Source organism: Micropterus dolomieu, linkage group LG22 (assembly GCF_021292245.1).
Source record: "Micropterus dolomieu isolate WLL.071019.BEF.003 ecotype Adirondacks linkage group LG22, ASM2129224v1, whole genome shotgun sequence".
NCBI classification, from domain to species: domain Eukaryota; kingdom Metazoa; phylum Chordata; class Actinopteri; order Centrarchiformes; family Centrarchidae; genus Micropterus; species Micropterus dolomieu.
The window spans coordinates 3,583,823-3,604,139 of NC_060171.1; the positions used below are offsets into that span (position 1 = coordinate 3,583,823).

At 39.9% G+C, this 20,317-nt stretch overlaps 1 protein-coding gene across 6 annotated transcripts in view; it reads left to right on the top strand.

The window, feature by feature from the left end:
* The window catches only part of LOC123961804 (voltage-dependent calcium channel subunit alpha-2/delta-4-like), a 160,933-nt gene that overhangs the window by 131,369 nt on the left and 9,247 nt on the right, over window positions 1-20,317 (top strand). For all 6 annotated transcript variants that reach the window (XM_046037511.1, XM_046037513.1, XM_046037517.1 and 3 more), the window contains 10 exons: window positions 5,654-5,715; window positions 9,267-9,281; window positions 9,759-9,803; window positions 9,895-9,957; window positions 17,299-17,369; window positions 17,651-17,726; window positions 17,867-17,919; window positions 18,665-18,720; window positions 19,631-19,651; window positions 19,837-19,954. In XM_046037511.1, the coding sequence (XP_045893467.1) occupies window positions 5,654-5,715; window positions 9,267-9,281; window positions 9,759-9,803; window positions 9,895-9,957; window positions 17,299-17,369; window positions 17,651-17,726; window positions 17,867-17,919; window positions 18,665-18,720; window positions 19,631-19,651; window positions 19,837-19,954 (580 nt within the window). The remainder of the gene's footprint in view (window positions 1-5,653; window positions 5,716-9,266; window positions 9,282-9,758; window positions 9,804-9,894; window positions 9,958-17,298; window positions 17,370-17,650; window positions 17,727-17,866; window positions 17,920-18,664; window positions 18,721-19,630; window positions 19,652-19,836; window positions 19,955-20,317) is intronic.

Below are 20,317 nucleotides of genomic sequence, written 5' to 3' on the forward strand. Positions count from 1 at the left end.
GGGAACAAACAGAAAATCCATAATAATCCTTAACTTGATTTAATCCTCCGCAACCATCACTATAATCGATTTGATTTTACTTTCATACTGTTTCGATCACTGTTCATCAGGATATTTAATTGTTTAAATGTGTTTACTAGATCTCTCCATTCTTTTTAGACACTCTGGCAATATTGTTTTCATAATATCAATTCCATTAAAGTCTACAAAAGTGAATTAAATTGATTAAAAGTGTGAGACAGAAGGATAAAGTGACACAGAGAGGTCCTTCAATTGAAAATCTTTTTTTTTAATCATTAGTTTGTATTGTTAGTATTTTGGCATTAGTTAACAAACAGCATTTCTATTGCAACAGTTGAAGGCTAGATGCTCCATAACACACCCAAATGTCAGACTAAACTGTCTCCGGTCGAGCTGCATTATGGGTAATGTACAGTAGGCGGCAGGTTTTGACATGGAAGAAGAAGAATGTGTGGAATAAAAAATCTATTTTGATCCTTTAACCTTAAAAGCTGTCCATCACGAGCCTGACCGTGATATAGCAGTGAAATGCAGAATCGGTGGAGTAGTACTCTTATAAAGGAATAGTTCTACAAATTGTTGTTTTTAATTAGTGAGGTGTAGGTGTAATTTTAAACTTTAGCGACAGACTAGCTGTTTCCCCCTGCTTCCACTGTTTATGCTAAGCTAAGCTAACCACATCTTGACTCCATCTCTGTACGTAACACAAAAAGACATAAGGTGAGGTTGATAGTTTGTTTATCTTCTCACCTCACTTGTTGAAAGAAACCAAATAGTATTAGAAGTGTAAATAAGAAAAAAAATGCTAAACTATTCTTTTAGCAACACTTAACTAACATCTTTGAACTTAAACTAATCATAACTGTGAAGATTATTTGACTATTTAATCTTATGTCTAAACCCATTTTGTGTTAATTTTTATTTATTTATTTTTACCAGAACCTTGTGTATTAAAACTATATGTTTATGAATTATTAGCATGCTAGACCAACAGTCCATGGGTCTATGGGTCACTGGCCTCCGTGCTGCTTTCTGCTGTTTACTAACCCTGTTAAACGACCTGTTTGAGACATCAGAATAAAACAGAAAAGCCAAAACCATCTCCTGGCAATGTGAAACGAGTCGATTGCTATATCAATGTATTTAAGACGCACATATAAGCTGCACTTCGAACAGCAACAGACAAACTGTCCCCCCCCTGCTTCCAGTTTTTATGCTAAGCTAAGCTAAACACAACCTGACTACAGCTCGTGTACACAAACAAACAAAAGGTTAATATTTATCTATAAGCGCTAATTTTGGTGTAAAATGCTATAGATCAGTCTGTGTGTGTTGCCATTACTACATTGTCAGTACAAAAGCTTCAGATGAGACAAAACTAGATGAAAATGTCTTGATCACAGTGGTGAAATTGACCGGTTGCAGCAGATTTTGTAGCAGCTTTTGCTGTTAACTGCAATTAACAACGGAGACAATGAGAATTATACAGTCCGAAGGCGTCCAACAGGAGCTCATGTGATATGTTATATAAACAGTGCTGGTCGGAAATTGGACCATAAAATTTTAATGTTCTCAGTGGTGCACTCGGGTTTGCAGCATAACCCTCGATACACAGTGACATTACACAGGAGAAGTTGTCGACTAGTAAAATAAAGTGCACATGTGTAAGAATAAAAACGCAGCTGCAGATCCTCTCATTTTGTCATAATGTGCTCCTCGTGTCCATAAAAAGACACATTTCCTGAGAGCGTGTGAAATATCTGCGAGTTATTGACGGTAGAAAGTAGAATAAATGTGTCGGATGTGTTTTGTCCCGGCCTGGAGACTCTGTTGAGAGTGCAGACTGCAGCAGAAACAGTGCAGCTGCAGCGCTGAAGGGCGGCGATAAGGACGCTGCTGACAGGAAAGGAGAAGGGGGGAAAAAAACAGAAATGAAATCAAACAGCAGAGCAAAGCCGCAGACCACTGAGTCTGCAGAGAGGCTATTTTAAAAGAATGAAGGAGCGTGATGCCTTAAGAGGTTTAAAGCAGCCAAAGGTCACAACTCGCTCTGAACACAAATGCAGCATCACATTTCTTCCCTCCGCTACAACCCTCCTGCTTCACTCTGAGCTTGTAAACGTGTCCCAGTTCAAAACTTGACTCGCTTAAATGACTGTTCAGCTCTCCGTCGCGCAAACAGGGATTTCTCACTAACTTGGATCGTTCAGTTCATGCAACTATCTTACCCTAAAATAGCAGCTTCCAGACAATTTTGATGGTACAGTGCCTTGTAATGGGGAAAATGAAGCCTCTTTAATGTAGTTTGGGTGGAGCGGGTGCGATCTCCCTGGAGAGGAGTGTAATGCTTTGCGGCACTTCGTCACACGCCACTAACTATGGATCTTCAACCAATAAGAAGCTAGCTCGGTAACTCATTGTTTTTCCATTCTACTCCGCGCTCACACAGGTCGGCTATAGTAACTTATATATTGGAAAACAACAGTATGAGGCACTGAATTAAAGGAGTTTACTGCTTATCAGAGCACAAATGAGACCATAATGGAGGCCTAATGAAGTTCTCGTATAACGTTGCTTTAAACAAGTATTACTTAAATTCTAATACAAGTTGAGGGTGCTTGCTGCATGATAATTGAATTAAAAAGAGGGAATAATGGGAGGAGGTACAAAGAAACCAATACTTCATTGAGGGAGACAAATGCAGTTCTCCTTGCTGGAGCTCTAAGGCATTACCAATAATTAGACTGGCTTATTTCCAATTGGGGACAATACAATTTAAGTTCAGGTAGAACTTGAATCTGCATCTCTGACCAGCAACACAACAGGATAGCTGTTAAATGTTGTAAATTTTCTGATATGTCAGATAAGGAGCTCAAGGTAAAAGCTGAACAGTATAAGGAGATTAATCACTGTTCACTGTTAAACAAGAGAGTTTCCAGTTTCTCGCGGGGTTTAGATCACAAGTTCGGGCAAATCTTGGAGGAATAAACAAATCGTTTTGCATGCCAATAAAGAAAAGTTAATATTTCCGGTTTTGATAAAATATTTCAATCAAAATGAGATGTCTCTTAAAATGACATCAAGGAAGCAAAGTTAATATCCTTGACTTGGTCACACCTGAATTTACCAGCAGTTTTTATTTTCTGTACTGCAGCATCAGAGGAGAATCCGCTGTCTGTGAAAATGCTCAATAACAAAAAGCTCAATATCCAGAAATTACCACAAACAAGATATTTTACAGCTGCTCTGCTTTTCCAATAATACCAGTTCACAGGAGGCTCGATGTGTCGCCTCGAATCACTCATCTGGGTGTGAGACTGTGAGCTGCCTGTGTGAGGAAGAGTTTTCATTATAGAAGTGACAAAAAACACTTATTTTGTTGGTCTGAGTGGAAACGCTGGTCCTCTAACGCTGCAGTCAAGCAAGTGACAGGCGGAGGGCTGCTGCGGACGGGGCCACCGGATCGGACCGGATCTCAGCAGGCACACTGTGTTTTTCATTGCCCTGGTAATGACTTTAATTAAATAATAAGCAAGTTAATTAATTAAGTTAATGTGCCAATCAGGTGGTAGCAAGAAACACCCAAAATATCCGCACTATAGAGGCCAATATTGATCTTTAACATAAACAAATGACATAAAAATATATATATTTTTAACAATAAAGTGACCAAAATACATTCTGGACAGGACCTGTTTCATTGGAAAACTTGTCAGCGATCTCTGGTGGACAAACTATGTAATGGGGACTTTCTTATTTTATTTTATTTTCTTAATTATGCTGATAATTTTATATCTGCGATAATACAATATCAGCAGTCCAGTTTATTGGCTCTAATCCACCCACCAGCGTAGTATTATTTGACGCCTCTGGTACCAAATCCCTCACCATCCACCACATTTACAGGCATCATTGAAGATTTCTTAAATAGTAATAAAATATCGTCTCATCTCGTGAGCTAAGTGTATCGTCACATAGCTAAACATGATGCCTATAGGATGTGACGACGCACCAGACCAGACCAGACGATATTTTCATAGTATTTTTAAGAAATCTTCAGTGATGAAATGCACTGAACAAAATTAGAAATGCAACACTTTTGTTTTTGCCCCCATTCATCATGAGCTGAACTCAAAGATCTAAGACTTTCTCAATGTACACAAAAGCCCTATTTCTCTCAAATATTGTTCACAAATCTGGGTCAGTGAGCACTTCTCCTTTGCTGAGATAATCCATCCGCCTCACAGGTTTTGGCATATGGAGATGCTGATCAGATTAACTACAGTAGTTCAGTTATAAGGCACTAAAAAGAACAGCATTTGGGTTATTGCTTCTCTTGCTTTGTCTTTGTAGCTGTTTAAGTGACCCCTCACTAAGCCCCGTCCCTACTTAATTACGGTCACTTTGCGTTCTTGCACAGTTTACAATGACACATTCACGGTCATTTTGTAATTATTCAAACATTGAGTCCTTAACTTAAAACAGTGGCACACAAAAGAAGCTTCTCATTTTGGTCGGCGACCATCAGCAATAACAATTTTTTACATGTAAAAAACATTATTAACTGGTTGGAAACGTCGTCGCCAGCTGACTTCTTAATGTCACTTGCTGACTGAAAATGAGAAATCTGAAAAGGGTGTTCTAAATACGCACTAATGCTACAGGTCCTCCTAGGCAAATAGTCGGCATCCTCATCAGCTGATGATATGCTTGTCTCAAAGATTAAGCCATGCAAGTCTTAAGTACACACGGCCGGTACATTGAAACTGCAAATGGCTCATTAAATCAGTTATAGTTCCTTTGATCGCTCTAACGTTACTTGGATAACTGTGGCAAGCATCGCAAATGCCGAGAAATGTGGGAATAAAGGAGCAGCACTGCTCTTGTACTGCAGGGTAAAGCTAGTCAACCTTATCATTATAGTTACCCCATTTGGATGCCAACTGTAGAATAACAAATATTCTATTTAACCTTCATTGTAGGATTTTTTTTTTTTACTTTCACAAGTTAAATATAGACAAACACAGATGCTAACATTAGGCTAAACTCTGATAAAGCAGCACTTATGTAACCTGTAATCCTACATAATTATGCAAGTTGCTAATAAAATGCTCCAGTCCCGCAGGCACGCTAACATTAGCAGTTTATATTAAAGCAGATTAATGCACTGTTTATTTGATACCTCACACAGACACGACCCTCCAACGTCTTTTTGTACAGAGTTGCCATGATTGTACAGTTGTTAGTGAGTGACGTCTGAAAACAAGCTACATGACGTGCGACTCCTCTAGGCACATATCTGACTTATATCTGACTTCACACAGATTCTTCACCATCCAACTTGCTCCTGAATGCTCGCTGTGTACTTCACTTTGATACTCAGTTATAAAGCTGCTGCATTATTGAGGGGCTGAGGGCATCATTACACAGTCTGCTGGGAGCACACACACCATCAGGCTCGTCAGTGTTTACATCATTTCATTAGCGTCAGAGGTGAACCCAGGGGTCGAATTGATTTCCTGTCTTCATCCTTTCCTCCACAAATACACCAAACTGTTCAAAGCCGCATCTGCAGAGTCCATCTTGTCCTGCGTCTGTCTTTAATACGTGTGTGTGTGTTTTCTATTTTTAGCTGTCGGGGTGCAGATGTCCTTGGATTGGCTGGAAAAGAAGTTCTGGGCCATCGCCAAGCAGGTGACCGGAGGGCTCACTCTCACACATGTTGGCTGATGCCATTTTTGGGGACATTTCATTGACTTGTGTTTGATTGATATCAAATTTCACCCCCTTCAACCCTAAGCTTTTAACTTGACCACGATGACACCAGCCTGTTTCCGGTTAACAAATAAAGTGTCTGTTCTATTTTTTTTTTTTAATCAAAACTCTCAGATCTCAGGTCTAACAAATATGGTGGATAAATTTCTTTCATGATTAAAAAAAAAGAGCAAATGCGCACGTGTGCATCCTCATGTGTGCACAAGAACTAACAAACCAGGGACTCACTCTCAAAAATATTGCTCCATAGCGCTGCTATTTGTGAAAAAAATCCACAGGGGACCTTTAAGTTTCTGCAGTTTTACCTACAGTAAAATAAACTGGGAGCATAAACTTTGTTCCTAGATGACATTGTTGTGTTGAAGTGCTCAGTCAGTATTTTGAGTAGAACAGCAGAAGATTCTGTAGTGAATTGACTTCTGCAGATCCGTGGATCTGTGGCCGCACCTATTCATAGTTCTCATGTGACGTCACATTCCAATGAAAACGCTCCCTTGGAGGGCAAAAAAGACCTTATTTTTCCGCTGCCTGCCGACCAATATACAAGTGGTGCACTGTAACTTTGAGTTGCTGGAAATGCTGGATGTTTTTTGCGCTTTCGGATGTACTAATTGAGGGGGAGACAACCTTGGGATGTGTTAGGTGAGGGATTCCCCACGAGGTAAACGTAAACATACCGCAGGCGAGCGGCGGCAGGGACCTGGCGGTTTTTCACTGTAGAAATGCGGCAGCGAATGCTGTAACGTTAGATGGATCGGATACACTTGCAGTTTGTGTTCATATCTTTCTTTTTCTTAAGTTGAAAGGTGATCCAAATAAAATTAGATGCTTTTGCGGCGTCTCTACGGGGGAATCGTGGTGTGAGCCGCTAGGTTGTTTTGCCCTCCAGGTCACTGCGCACGTCACGTGACTGAATTGCAAAACTGTAAAACCAAACGGTACATGGTTATGACCACAGGTTATGACATTATTTTGAATAAAGCGAGTGACTTTGCTTTAGCTTTTCTAGCCACAGTGTCACACTAGGGCTGGACGATACGGCCAAAAATGTAATCACGATAAAAAGTTTCCTATCTGTCTATCGATAATTATCACGCTAAGTATGAAATCGTTATTTCTTTTGAGTTTAAAGGCTGATTTTTGCCCCTGAGTGTAAGTTGAAGAAACCTGATGGTTAAACTCTTCTTTATGGGCAACACTTGATGCTAAACAGTGGATCACTGCACAAGTCTGAGGTAGAACATTTCTGATAAAATCTTTGGAAAGCTCTGACAGTGCAGACCATTGAGGGAGCAGAGAGCCAGATCAAGGAAGCTGTTACTACTGTATTAACTGTGTTGCTCTCAAGGACAAACGTCATTTTTGCTGCGTGACTGGCCAGAAATAATCCTTTGGTTTCAGAGGTCATGTTTTCAATTTTACTTCACTTCATTAGGGAACAGAGCCCATTAATTATATGCATAAATCCTTTAGACTTTTCATATTAAGATTAAAGTGGAATGTGCACAGAATAAAATCCCATTAGGATGTTAAAACAACTTGGTTTGACCTTTTAAAGTAAAGATGAGTGTTTCTTCAATTTGCTCTCATGTTCACAAGTAAGTTTTCAACTATTTAAGTGGCCTCGTTCCTAATTTTGTCAATGAAGGTAAAGCTGAGATAATGAGTGACTTAATCAACAGTGTAATTCTAGATAAATAGGTTCCCACTATAAAAAAAAAATCCATGGTAGCTGAACTAAGAACAAGCGAACATGTCACACGTGCTAAATGTTAGTATGTTAACATCCAATAGGCCCAGTTGTTCAGTCCAGCATAGTGTTAAATTAAACTAGGAAGTGGAACAGCGTTGAAACTAAAGCCGGTGTTGGAAGTTCTGTAATGTAATGACTGCCGAGGATAGCAGGTGAGCTACTGCGGCTGCCGTGTTGATTGGTAACTTGCAGGCCAGCCACAGTGAAAGTGGGCTAGCATGCGCCTGTCTCACGTCGGACTGCAGACCCCTTTTGTCTTCTATTTTGGAGTCTATGGCTCTTGATCCCTTCAAAGTTCAACATTGTCAGGACTGTCGAGGGCACAAATTTGTGTTTCAAGTTAAACTTTACCATCCACACAGATTTACTGCACCTTTTGCAAATACACCCTTTTATTACAACCCAGTGTAATTTTTAACTATTGTTAAATGTATTTTATTGTATTATATTAGTTTATTATTTTAGGATGTCAAGGGACTGCCGATGAAAACTAGCCTGTGGCTAACTTGGGTACATTTACATTTGTTTTGAATGTTTATTGATGTACATTGTCCCTTTTCAAATAAACAATAAATTAAATGAAATTAAAACAAATTAATTCCATTTAATCTACAAATCATAACAACTAGATTTTATTGTAATTACTGTGTGAGTGTGAGATGTCCTAAAATAACCACCGTACAGAGGAAAAACACTTTATGTTTGGGTACCAACTTGAGCTTTCCTCTGGCGCCCTCCTCAGGACAAACTGTACTTGTTTTTATTTTCAGCCATCGAGTGGTCAGGATCTAATAAAAGGCAACTTGTCTCTCCATTTTTGTTTTCTGTTGTGTAATTAGCTCCGCAGCCTCTCGGGGTTTTAAATTTGTCCCCAGAAATGACACGAGGCAGACGACATTCACACTCTACAGGTCTGTGACCTTGTGAACGTCTCCTGCAGTTCAGTGAAGCAGAGCTGCGGCCGAATGTGTGCAGATGTCCTGTAGAGGTTGATGGTGCAGATAACGTTATTAATGAGAGCTGACAGCTGCGACCGGCTGCTTTAATATATTCACAGGACTACTTCACTGCTGACATTAGCTCGTGCACAGACCACATTTACATCCTGTCGCCGCTGATTTACAGTTTATATAATGTTTCTCCCATTGATACTTCTCTCGGCTGCGGAGCAGTTTGTATTCTGGAGATACAAGGTCTGTTTGCTTCGTCCTAAAACAGAATTTAAGTATATTTATCTGGATTTGTGGCCTGGTGCATTTGTTCACTATGTGAGGAAACCGAAGCTGTCGGAGGGCATTTAATACAGATCCATCTATTTTGAAAAACAACCACATTTTATAAAAGCTGAACATTTCTGTGAGATTTAACCAGGTTAAATCTTTAAAGCTAGCTAAGTTATGTGCCTTGACTGTAAAACAGCACCAAACCGAAAAGACTGTGTGATGGGCTCCATTTGGATTTTAACAGTAATCTTTTTACCTGTTTTTATTTTCTTATTTTTTATTTAAATAGCCTGCAAATTAAGTTTGAATTGTCAAGGAGGAATCCTACTTTCACAAAATGTGTTTTATTTCTTAAGTGAAAACAAATAGTTAAACTTTGCTTCTGTTGTGATTCTACTGCACGATAAGAAATGTTGTTTTATTAGTTTGTAGTTTATTGATAATTATCTTTTACTGTTTTTTCTTTTTCCCTCCTCGACTCTTGTTGCTTCCAGCCCAGCGACACAGACGTAAGTAAACACTGAGTATTCATTTAAAGCTTGCGTTATTTATTGTCCTTTACGGCAGCCGATGTTAGGGCTAAACTGAAAGTTGTGTTTTAAGAGTTCATTTTTAAGCTTTGTTGATGAAAGAAACCATCTGAAAAACCAAATGTAATGAAAACATGTCACACCACATTGTAATAGTAAAGGCACATTTTTCACACGCATCACATCCTGGTTGCTTCAATTTAAATAACCTTAATTGACTTTATTGTCTTTGTGCAGACATTTAGAAACTAACTTTATTTTTTACAGTTATTTTGTGTAATGGAATAATATAATAGTTTAAATTTCTCAAACTCTTGAATCAACACAACTTTGTTATGGAGGCCTTACTCTTTGTAAAATACGCTCCTTCTTCTTGTGTGCATTGAGCAGATGTGTGATCCTCCTGATGACCTTCGACCCTTCCTCTCTTACACTTTTTCTCTTTCTCTCTCTCAGTGTTCAAACATTGAAGGCGTGTGTCCTCTCAGCTGTGAAAGTGCTGTAAGTAACCCTGCCCTGCTCAGCACCAAACATCAGTGCTTCATGCTCTAAAACCTTAAATACGCACTTTCTCCTTCTGCTTCCTGTTCAGGATCTGAACTGTTTCCTGGTCGACAACAACGGCTTCATCTTGCTGTCCAAAGAGAGGAGCGAGGTAAGATCTCACCTTGGCCTCCTCACCACTCCAGTTTTTACACTGTGATTGAGAAGATTTTGAACCCACATGTGTTCCCGGTGTTTTCAGGAGTTAGAAAGTAGTTGATTCTTTTTTTATTTCAATCTTTAAAATTCAGAAAGGTTTCTTTTTGCAGCAAAGCTCAGTCGACGCTGCACAATGGCTGCCCGCTACTCCTAATTAGGATCAGTTAAATGCCGAGAACTAACGAATTTCCCCTTGGCCATCAAAGTGTAAAAAAAATGGCTCAATGTTAAATCACGTTTTTTGCAATCACATCAGTCTGGTTCCTGCTGTTCTCTGTTTTATATCATTGTAAACTGAATATCTTGGGCTGTTGGTCAGACAGAAGAAGTAATTTGAAGACATTTTATAGACTGAATAAATAATTGATTAGACAATAATGTAAATAGTCATTATAGGCTACACAAACCTGCACCCATTGGTTTCTCTTTAAACCCTCAGAGCAGCAGTTTAATGTTGGGTTGACACACATCAGCTGACTAACTCTCCAGAAAAGCAAAAGTTTTACCATATTTATCGCTTGGATTTTCACTTTCCAGCTACTGTATGTTGAATAATACTTCTCTTTGTGTCACTTGTTGGGTGTGTGCGGCTGATGTGTGTTGCGCTACGATTTACAGAAGTCATTTTAGCAAATATTTTGTCACTGTTGAGTAGACTGATTACTTTTCTTCAAGGCCGCCTTTGGTTTCCATTCATCACAGTCAACCTTCAGTCCACGTTCATGTTTTTGAGTCAGAGTCATTGTTTGGTACTTCACTTGTGAGCAGGAAGTGCATTTAAATCTCTGAGTGTTCAAGGATGCTTCAACAAGATAAAGAGTCAAGATGCCCACAGCACCAAATTCATTTTCAGTAAATCAAAAGTTTAAACATGTTGGGAAAGGGGATATTGCTGGTAATTTTTGCAATGAAAAGGAAGATGTTCAGCAGCTCAAGAGTTTTCAAAATAGCCCCTCCTTCAATAATGTAACTAACCAAATTATGTTTAAAGTTTATTACTGAAATGAACATAAACTGTGTCTTGAAGGAGGATAATTATTCTGAATGGTAAGATTTGGAAGAAGAGCTGCAGATTTAAGTCCTCGGTTAATTAAATGGGAACACTGTGACCTGCTTGTTTTTAATTACTCTGAGTCGGGAAGTTGATTCTTTTTACAATCAGGACGAGTTTTGGTCGGGAGGTTTCTCAGCTTCATGGCAGCTCTTTGGATCATTTAATGTGCTCATAAACAACATCTGGGTGGCTCAGAGTATTTGAGGATAGTTTTGGTTTTTAATCTGTGTGTGTGTGGTGCATTAGCAGTGAAACATAGCAGCTGTTGCACCTGCTGACCTCATCCAGCGAGCTGCCGGATGTATGGCCGGTCGGATCCGTCCGTTTAAAGTCCTAAAAAGTTCTACCTTGACTAAAAGATATGAGTGAATGAATTTTTAAATTGGGCGTTGTTGTGCAGTTTTCCTCATCACTTGCTTTGTTGGTGCTTCAGCGGGTTGTGCACGATACAAACAGAACGGGCCCAGACATTGCTCTTATAGATTTAGTATCTCACAATTGTTTCTTATTTCTCGTTCATAAATATAATGAATATTTATTTTACTTTCTATCTGTTTTTTTTTCTCCTGGCCAAAATGGGCTGCCATACATTTCAGATATAACTGAAGGCCTTTAAAGTGGCTTTGTGTAGAGATGTGCAGACTGTGAGCCTGCTGTCCCTCTGACAGCTGCTCGTTAGCTCTGGATTAACTCAGGCTGTTAAGAGCCATATTACTGAGGATTAATCCAGAGCCCGCTATGCTACCATAAACTCACATACCCAGTTCATGCCCCATATCTCCTCCTCCTGCTGAGGAAGTTTACGTATGTTTCAGCTGTGGAATCTCTCTCCAGAGCTTCAGCTTGTTGTGTGGTTTAGGGTTGGCTACCGGGAGTCGAGCCTGCGGCGTTTGTGTTACAGGACGGTGTCAGTGGCCGCGAAGCTGCCAGATGCGCAACAGCAGCCGGCTCTGTTGAGGCTAGATGAGGCTTAGCTGTTGTGGATCTCCAGCTTGAGTGCAGAGCTGCTGAATGAATGTATATGTGTCTGGTAATCAGTATCTGATGATGAGCTGCTGACAGAGCAACGCTGTGGAATTATCTCTTATGTAATAGGGTGTAAATGTGACCAGGCTGTGGACAGGGAGCTGATCCTGTTTGTTGTGTATCCAAGTGGACTGTCTGATCAGGTAGATTAATTTCCAAATGGGTGTTAATGAGACCTGTATTTTCCTCAGCTTTACATTTTACTTCTTTACTCTAAAGTAAACTAGTTCAGTGTTTTCTTCTGAAAATCACAACGCAGGTAAACCCAGTTTCACATGTTAAGGGGACTGGAGCCCAACTAATCTGGGATTTTCAAGACCGGCACAAAATTTGATAATGGAGGATTTTTAAATTCGATGTTCCGATACATCGTCCGATATTCTTTTTGTCTTCTTTACAGAAACACGTAACATAAACTAAGATTAATCCTAACATTTGTTATGTGTAGCTATGAGATCTCACCAAGATAACATGACACGATGCATATATTATAAATAGAACTTCGAACAAAAGTACAGCTGATCACGACAGCTGATTGCTGTGTTTTGTGGATTTGTGGCTTTCCAAACAGGTGTGTTGCCAACAGGGGAGTTGCAGAGCGCCCTCTGGTGGACACACTATTCAGCAACAACACTCATAACATGACTGAAGGATCCGCCTCTCTGTTTCTTTTTTTAATTGTCTTTTATTGGTTGTAATAAATACTGCTAATGATTGCAATTAGTTCACATTGGCCGATAATATTGCCACGCTGATTTCTGTAATGGGGACATCATACAAAGCTTGTTGTTGTGGTTTTATGGCCATTTCCAGAAGTGTAAAACAACTGTAGACTACAAACAACTGATTCAACTATACGATAATTTTGGAGCTTGTAGCTTGTGGTGCTGTTGAATTGCACTGCGTTATCCTGACAGGTGTTTCTTTTATTTTGTCCACCCCATTGATCATTGCCCCCCCACATATCACTGAGGGGAGGAGAAATAACAGAAACACCTTCTCTTTTTTTCCTTTGAAACTGGATGTTCAGTGCAGTTTTTCCGATGACTAAATTACAAGTTTCAGAAAATGGATAATACCTGAGCAAAAACACAAAGTAACCAACGACCTCCAATATGTGAGCCAGAGGGGAGACCTTAATCACCTGCATTTCTGTTTAATTTAGTTTTCTGTGTTCTTCTAACACAAACAAATCTTTGTGGTGAGATTTGTCATGCATCAAAACTAGCAGTACTTGTGTGACATTGTTGAATAAAGTATGATTTAAAAGGAAATTACAGCTTCTACCCACAGCAGCAGAATATTCTGGTGTAGAGTAACTTTAAAGCAAGAATAATTTACCGTAGAAGCTCATTTTTCATTATTTGCATGTCTGCTGCGTTCCCAGTGGCCTTACTAAGCAGATATTGTGATAAAGTGCTTACTCGATGTTTTGCTGAGCTCTGGACTTTACAGGAAGTTTGTGGAAACAACCAGAATCCTCCCTGGTGTTAAAGCGTGGTATGAAGGTGTAGCTCGTAGTTCGTTTCAGGGCACTGTAAATATTTAATCAGTAGAGAAATTAAATCACGGATGACTAAAAGAAATGGGTCAGAGTGAGGAAGTGTAGTGAGCAGGGTGACGGAGCAAAAACGGTACGGCTTGTTATTGGTCGTGTTGCCTGTTTGATCAATGATCCTGTCTGAGAAGCTGCTGCAGGAATCCACCGTTCATCCTCAGGGTTAGATTGTAAAACACAACCTATTATGTCCAATAATGTCTTGAAATTAACAACAGCACTGAGGCGCTGTAACGTTCATGACACACCAACAAACTAAATTTCTGGATGGATAGAAAGTTGAGAGATAACTTCTCTATTCTTAGATTCGTACCACGAGTGGGGTAGAAATTGAAGTTTGCCCTGAGAAGAAAAGAAGCTGTCTTACTATTACTAATTAATATATGAAAAGGTTGTATCCATAGTACGGTGGCCACTTTAGGACATATCGGACTCAGCTGTACAGAGGTTCTGCTGTGCTTTGAGTTGAAAGCTAATGCTAGCATGCTAAACAAAACTTATTGACCTTTGGTGCCCCCTAGTGGTAAACCTTTGTTTTTCTACAAACAAATGTCTACCATAAAATAAATTGACATATACATAGAACATCTCAGACTCTCAGTTCTCAGACGTGGTTGAACTCGTTCTAATCTGGACCTTGTCAGCCTCAATTTTAAAATTTTGAATTTTCACCTGCCACCTGAATTTTGTGTGTCCCTTTCTGTAAGTAATTGGTGCAAAAAATCGTTTGGGGGAGGACCCCCGGAGCCCCCACTCATATATATTTCAGCATTGAATATATATTTCTAATTAGTGTTAAATATGTATTGTCACACCGCTAATCTGCGCCGTTGTGTCCCCCCCACTTTCCAACGCAAAGTGACGCCCTTGACTGCAGGCTATTGTCCGGTTAGCATGCAAACATACATGTTCAAGCCCAAATGGTTAGAATGTGAAATCTTGACTTTTTCAGCCCATCATTGATAATAAAAGAAAAACAAACGGCAATGAACACCACTGACAAGAAAATGTCTGGCATGCTGACATGTAACATGCATTAACATGCTAAATCATAGCAGACTCAGCTTTTCAGACTTGGATCAACATTCATCAGTCTCATCTGTATTTAGGCTCGACTGGTAAAGTTAAGACTAGTATAGTGAACATTTAGCACCAGTGTGACATTAAAACGTTTTTCACGCTACCATGGTAAACTGTAACATGAGGCTTGAAGCTGACAGGAATTCATCGGTTGTTAGTCTTTGAGGTTCTTTGTCATGAACTAAAGTTTTGAACAAATGAAACTGTTGAATGAAAGATATTAGGATTCATCCTCATGGATGTCTCAACCACATTTTATGTGTCTTATAGATGTTGAGCTGTTTTACTCTGGACCAAAAGTGCTGGACTGAAGGACTAATAGGTTTCCATCCTTCAATCCTTGGAGCTAGCTTGACTAAAATGGGATTAGACCATCTCTGATCTATTAATGTTTTACTAGCTGTTGTACTTTCAATATATTATACCCTGCTTCTGTTGAAAGCCTTCTACAGCCTGAAGGCAGAATTGAACTTGTGTTTTGTTCCTTCTGTACATCAGCAGAGCTCCTGGCAGGAGTTTCACTCTGGCACTTTTACTGCCCTTACTTTTTGTTTATTCCAGCATGTTTACCCTCTGCTGCTGCTGCTGCTGTCAGATAAACAGAGGGTCAAGTTTCGGTGTAAGCAGTATCCGATAGCTACCGCTCAGCAAACCTGCGAGTCCTCCGAGGCTGCTGGGAAAGTCCTCTCCAGATGGAGATAAAGTGTGGGCAGAGAGCAGATGTAAACGTGAACCTAGCTGAGACAAAACGCTCTGAATAATTCAGAGACTCTGCTGCTGAGGGCCAGAAAGGACAGACACGCTGCAGACACACACACAGAAATTACTTCAAATCATGTTTTATTCCTTAGGAAACCTCCTTGTATTTTTACTCAATAACCAGACCTTTCTATTTTTTATATATCTATCTGTTATGTTGTTAGTCTTTTCTATAAGAAGTAGACTGTGGGAGACTTCCAAGAGACCATTTCCTACAGGAATAAAAAAAATTGCTTGAGGATAATTGAATTTATGACTCTGTCTCTGTATAAACTGGAGGTGAGTTGAACAAAATTAAATCACAGCCACAGCAGCTGGGAAGCAAAATAAGGATCAAAACATTATTGACCAAAAAAAAAAAAAAAGACAAAAGAAATCTGGTTAGTGAGATGTATGTGGGCAAACTAGAAGATAAATGCGCTTATTCTTTATTTACAATTTCATGTTTGTTTGTTTGTTACCTACGGGGCTGGAGTCAGGATATGCTTAGCCTAGCTTAGCATAAAGAAGCAGGGAGGAAACAGCTAGCCTCAGTTAGCCTAGTCAACAGCTCAAAAAACATCTCCCAGCACTTCTAAAGCTCACTAATCAACACCTTATATTTGGTTTATTTAATCTGAAACAGAAAACACAAAACTACAGTTTGTGGTTTTAGAAGGAGAACAGTGTATTCCTCCCACTTCAGTGCAGCGTCTGCTGCTCCGGATACCGTTGGTGACCGCAGGTTTTCTTTTTTCGTCTGTGTACAGGCACGACGTAGCTTGTTTCCAGACCTCGTAATCGTCGCTCTAGTCTCAGATGTGTTCAGCGGTTCAAACAGGCGTGATGCTGTGCTCACTGTTTCCCTGGTTGTATAAATCCATGACAGAAAAATGACCACAGAAATGTCAACAAGCATCGATGCAATTTATGCAGCTGTACAGACCTTAACATTAAATATTTCTGACTAAATAAGCAACAATCATTTCTATTTTAATTGTAGCAACAGCTGCCACAGCTTCTGTGTCAACTGAAATCTTTTGCCAGCTGAAAACGCCAGCTGCTCTTTTGAGCACTAGCGGGCGTTTTTGAGGCGCAGTGTTTTTTCCCGCCTGCTTTGGTTGCTATACATTTGTTGCAAGTAGTTCCACCTGACTTTACTGGATGTAAAAATGCCAACACAGAGTAGAGTCCTTGCTCTGCATGAAGAGAAGGCTGAAGCAGGTAGAGAGAGAGGACGGACTCACCGTATGTGGGTTCATGACATTTTGTACCATCGTTTAATCCAAGAGCTGAGGTTCCACGAAGCCGGTTACAGGATAGTCAACGTTGCTACGGTGTGGTATTTGTCACGCCCCTCCTCTACTGTGATTGGACAGCTGGGTAAAAAGTGACAGTGACGAGCGCAGCGTTTTTCCCAAAGTAGAACATTTTTTCAACTCTCGGCGACCAGAAAAAAATGCTCAGCGTCCAGCGTGGGAAAAAACGCTCTGGTGGACACGGGTCCCCAAACAGGAAACGGCTAAAATGAACAGGATGTCTGGTTGAATAAAGAGAGAAGCAACTCTGATTATCACTGTAAAACTAACTTAACCCAAACAACAACAATTAAATTTAATTTTTCCTTGGGTCAGTGGTTTTGGTAGAGAAGCTGTACTACGATGAAAATAAGAGAACGCAATGATCTAACATGTTAGTTTTGTAATCATCTGTGTTGTGACTGATGATGCAGTCTCTCCAGCTGTCTGTGTCTCTTTCTGGATGGATGTGTTATGTTTGTGTTGCTCAACTAGAATAACAAACAAACAAACAAACTTTGTTCACGTTGTCTTTTCCAGGTCGGTCGTTTCTTTGGCGAGGTGGACGGGTCTGTCATGGCGTCGTTGATCAAGATGGGAATGTTCAAAAAGTACGACTGATGCACATAAAAAGTACTTCATAAGATATGTTAAGAGGAGATATGTTAGGAAGGTGTTTAGAAAGCTTCCTCAGGAAGTTGCATGATGTGGCCCTTTAACTAATGTTGGTTTATAAAAATACATTTGAAGTAGTTTTGAATTTAATGACCTTGTTAAAGCACACACGTAAATTGAGATTAGAGTCTCTTACTATCTGGGGGAAGTGTGAAGCACGCCATGAGCTTTTCTCTCTGTAAATGTCACTGAAGTTCATCTGAATGTTTGTTTGCAGAGTCTCGTTGTTTGACTACCAGGCGATGTGTAAGAACAGTCATCATCACGCCAGCAGCGCCCGACCTCTGCTCAGTGTGAGTCTCACCGCTGCACAGTGATCGAGTACTTCTATTAGTTCCTACTTTTAGAGTTAGTTACAGCTGAAGCGTGATAATCTGTCAGTAATGTTTTTAGCAGTTCTTCTGTTAACTCCTTGTTCCTTTTTCTCCTGCAGCCGTTTTATGTCATCGCGGCGTTGATAAGATGGTTCTTCTCCAACGCACTCATGTAAGTGTCAGCTGCTGTTTATTCATCAGTTCATCAGTGGAGAGTGACGGGAACTAAAAATAAACAGGCTGGTTTGGATCCAGGATGTTACAGGGACATGAGACACACCTGCAGCGATGCAGCTGAAGGATTTATGACGTGTTTTATTATTAATTCAAGGAACAAATGTACATTTCCAAAGTTTTTAAAGGAATAAATAAGAGCTGAATTAATCAGAGCTCGTGCTGATCTGGAGTCTCTTTGTCCTTATTGAACATTGCAGCAATTCTGTAACTGAGACTCAAACCAGTAAATGCAGTATATTTAAAAATGTCCAGTCATTTGCTCATTATGTACATTTAGTAAAGTCTCTAATCTTTGAAAAAAGGTGCAAGCTGTGTTAAAGGTGCTGTGAGAGTTTGGATCGGTGCCCATCTCAAACCTGAAATGGATGTGAAATATGTGCTGGGGAAATATTTAATATTAATGAGCCAGCGTGCTGAATTTAATGTTTTTTAATAAGCATAAATCAAACAGTCTTAATGTAAGACAAACCACCTCTGAGAAAAAGAGGATATATAACGGTTCCTTAAGATTAGTTCTGGATCACTGAACAGAAAGAGACTTTTACTGACTGACAGTTCATATCTATTAAAAGTAAAGATCTGCTGTGAGACGTGGATGTGATGCAGATTCAGCACAGTGCTGCGTGTTCCTCAGGACATAAACAGATTTCTGGTTAATGTGTGTTTGTGTCTCCTGTCAGGTTCCTGCTGGACTTTAATCTCTGTGGTCTCTGGCACTCTGATTATTTTGTGGACGGTAAGAAGTTCTGATGATCATCAAACTGAATTTAAATCAGACTGAAGTCTGTTCGCTGCAGAATGATGTCGCACAGTTCAGCTGTGTGGCTCTGTGGGTGTTGTTGGATGTTGAACTATGGGAAGGGTTGTCTGGACATGTGCTTCAGACACTCCCATTCCTCACAGGAGGAACTGTGACAACTTCAGTGATCCTCTGAATTTTCATCCAGTCAACAATTTAATGCACCCAATACTTTGATTTATGACTAAATACCTGCAAAACTAATGACATTCCCATCAGCCTCAGCTCTACCTTGGGTTTATTCCTAGTTAGCAAATGTTAGAATCCTAACACGCTAAACTAAGATGGTGAACATGTTAAACTTTATACCTGAAAAGTATTAGCATGTTAGCATTTAGCTCAAAACGCAACTGTGCTCACGTGCAGCCTCACAGAACTGCAAGCATGACTGTGGACTCTTAAGTGTCTTTGAATGCACCTTTGGCTGGCAGGTAAACCCCCAGGACATTTGTTCTTCCTCAGTCCTCTTGTTGTTCTTTTTGTTTGTTGTTGTTTTGTGGTCAGTCAGATGTGTGAACCATCAACATCACAGATCGTAAACAGACTTAAACAATCTGATATGATGCATTTACTGAAACATCAAAAAGGAGAGCAGCCGATCAGAACAAAGGACAGAATAAAAAACATGTTAAAAGATTCAAATAGAGAAGAGTCGACTCTGTCAGAGCAGACAGACGGGCAGGTGTTTTTGTTTTTTTTTGTTTTTCATGTTATCACTGCTTTGTTTCATTTACAATCATTCTGTTTCAAAATGCCGGCCTCGTCTTCATTATCATCTCCATCCTCATCTTCACCACCATCATCATCACCTGGGTGTGTTCTCTGTGATCCATCTTCATCCACTCAGCCAAGGCTGGTTATCATACAAGTGAGTAAAGTGTGTCTGTATTTATAGAGGAAACGTCCTCACAGAGACAAAAAGATGACGAAAACTGTTCACGCACATTTCAGCGGTTGTTTATTATCTTGATGAGTTTAGTTTAGATTAAATAGAGGAAGAATTTGTTTTGCTCTCTGTGTATTAATGTGTGTGTGTGTGTGTGTGTCTCTCAGGTCATAAGCAGAGGAAGGTGGAGCCTCTGCTGCCCTGTGACACGGCGTATCCCGGCTTCATGTACGACTCGTCTGTCAAAGAGGCCAACAGCCTCATCAAGTGTGGACGCTGCCAGAAGTACGACACACACACACACACACAAGCACTGATACACTGAACTAAACCCAAAACCAACTGTTTTGATAAAAATGTTGTTGTATGATGTTTGAAAATGTATATAAAGAGGTTTTCAGCGTGTCCTTCCTGTTTGGCCCCTGATGAAGCTGTAAGAGGAAACTTTGGGTTTTAACTCAGCTAAATGTTTTCTGACTAAAGAAGACGTCTGCGTCTCGATGCCACCAGCAGCAGTGTAAATGTGAAGGGGCTGAGGTGCTTCTCCATTTGATGCGGACCTCTAACCTGAACATGATTCTTACCTCAACAGTAACAGGAAGTGAGGACCAGACAAAATGTCCTGATGATCTAAAACTGAACCAATGT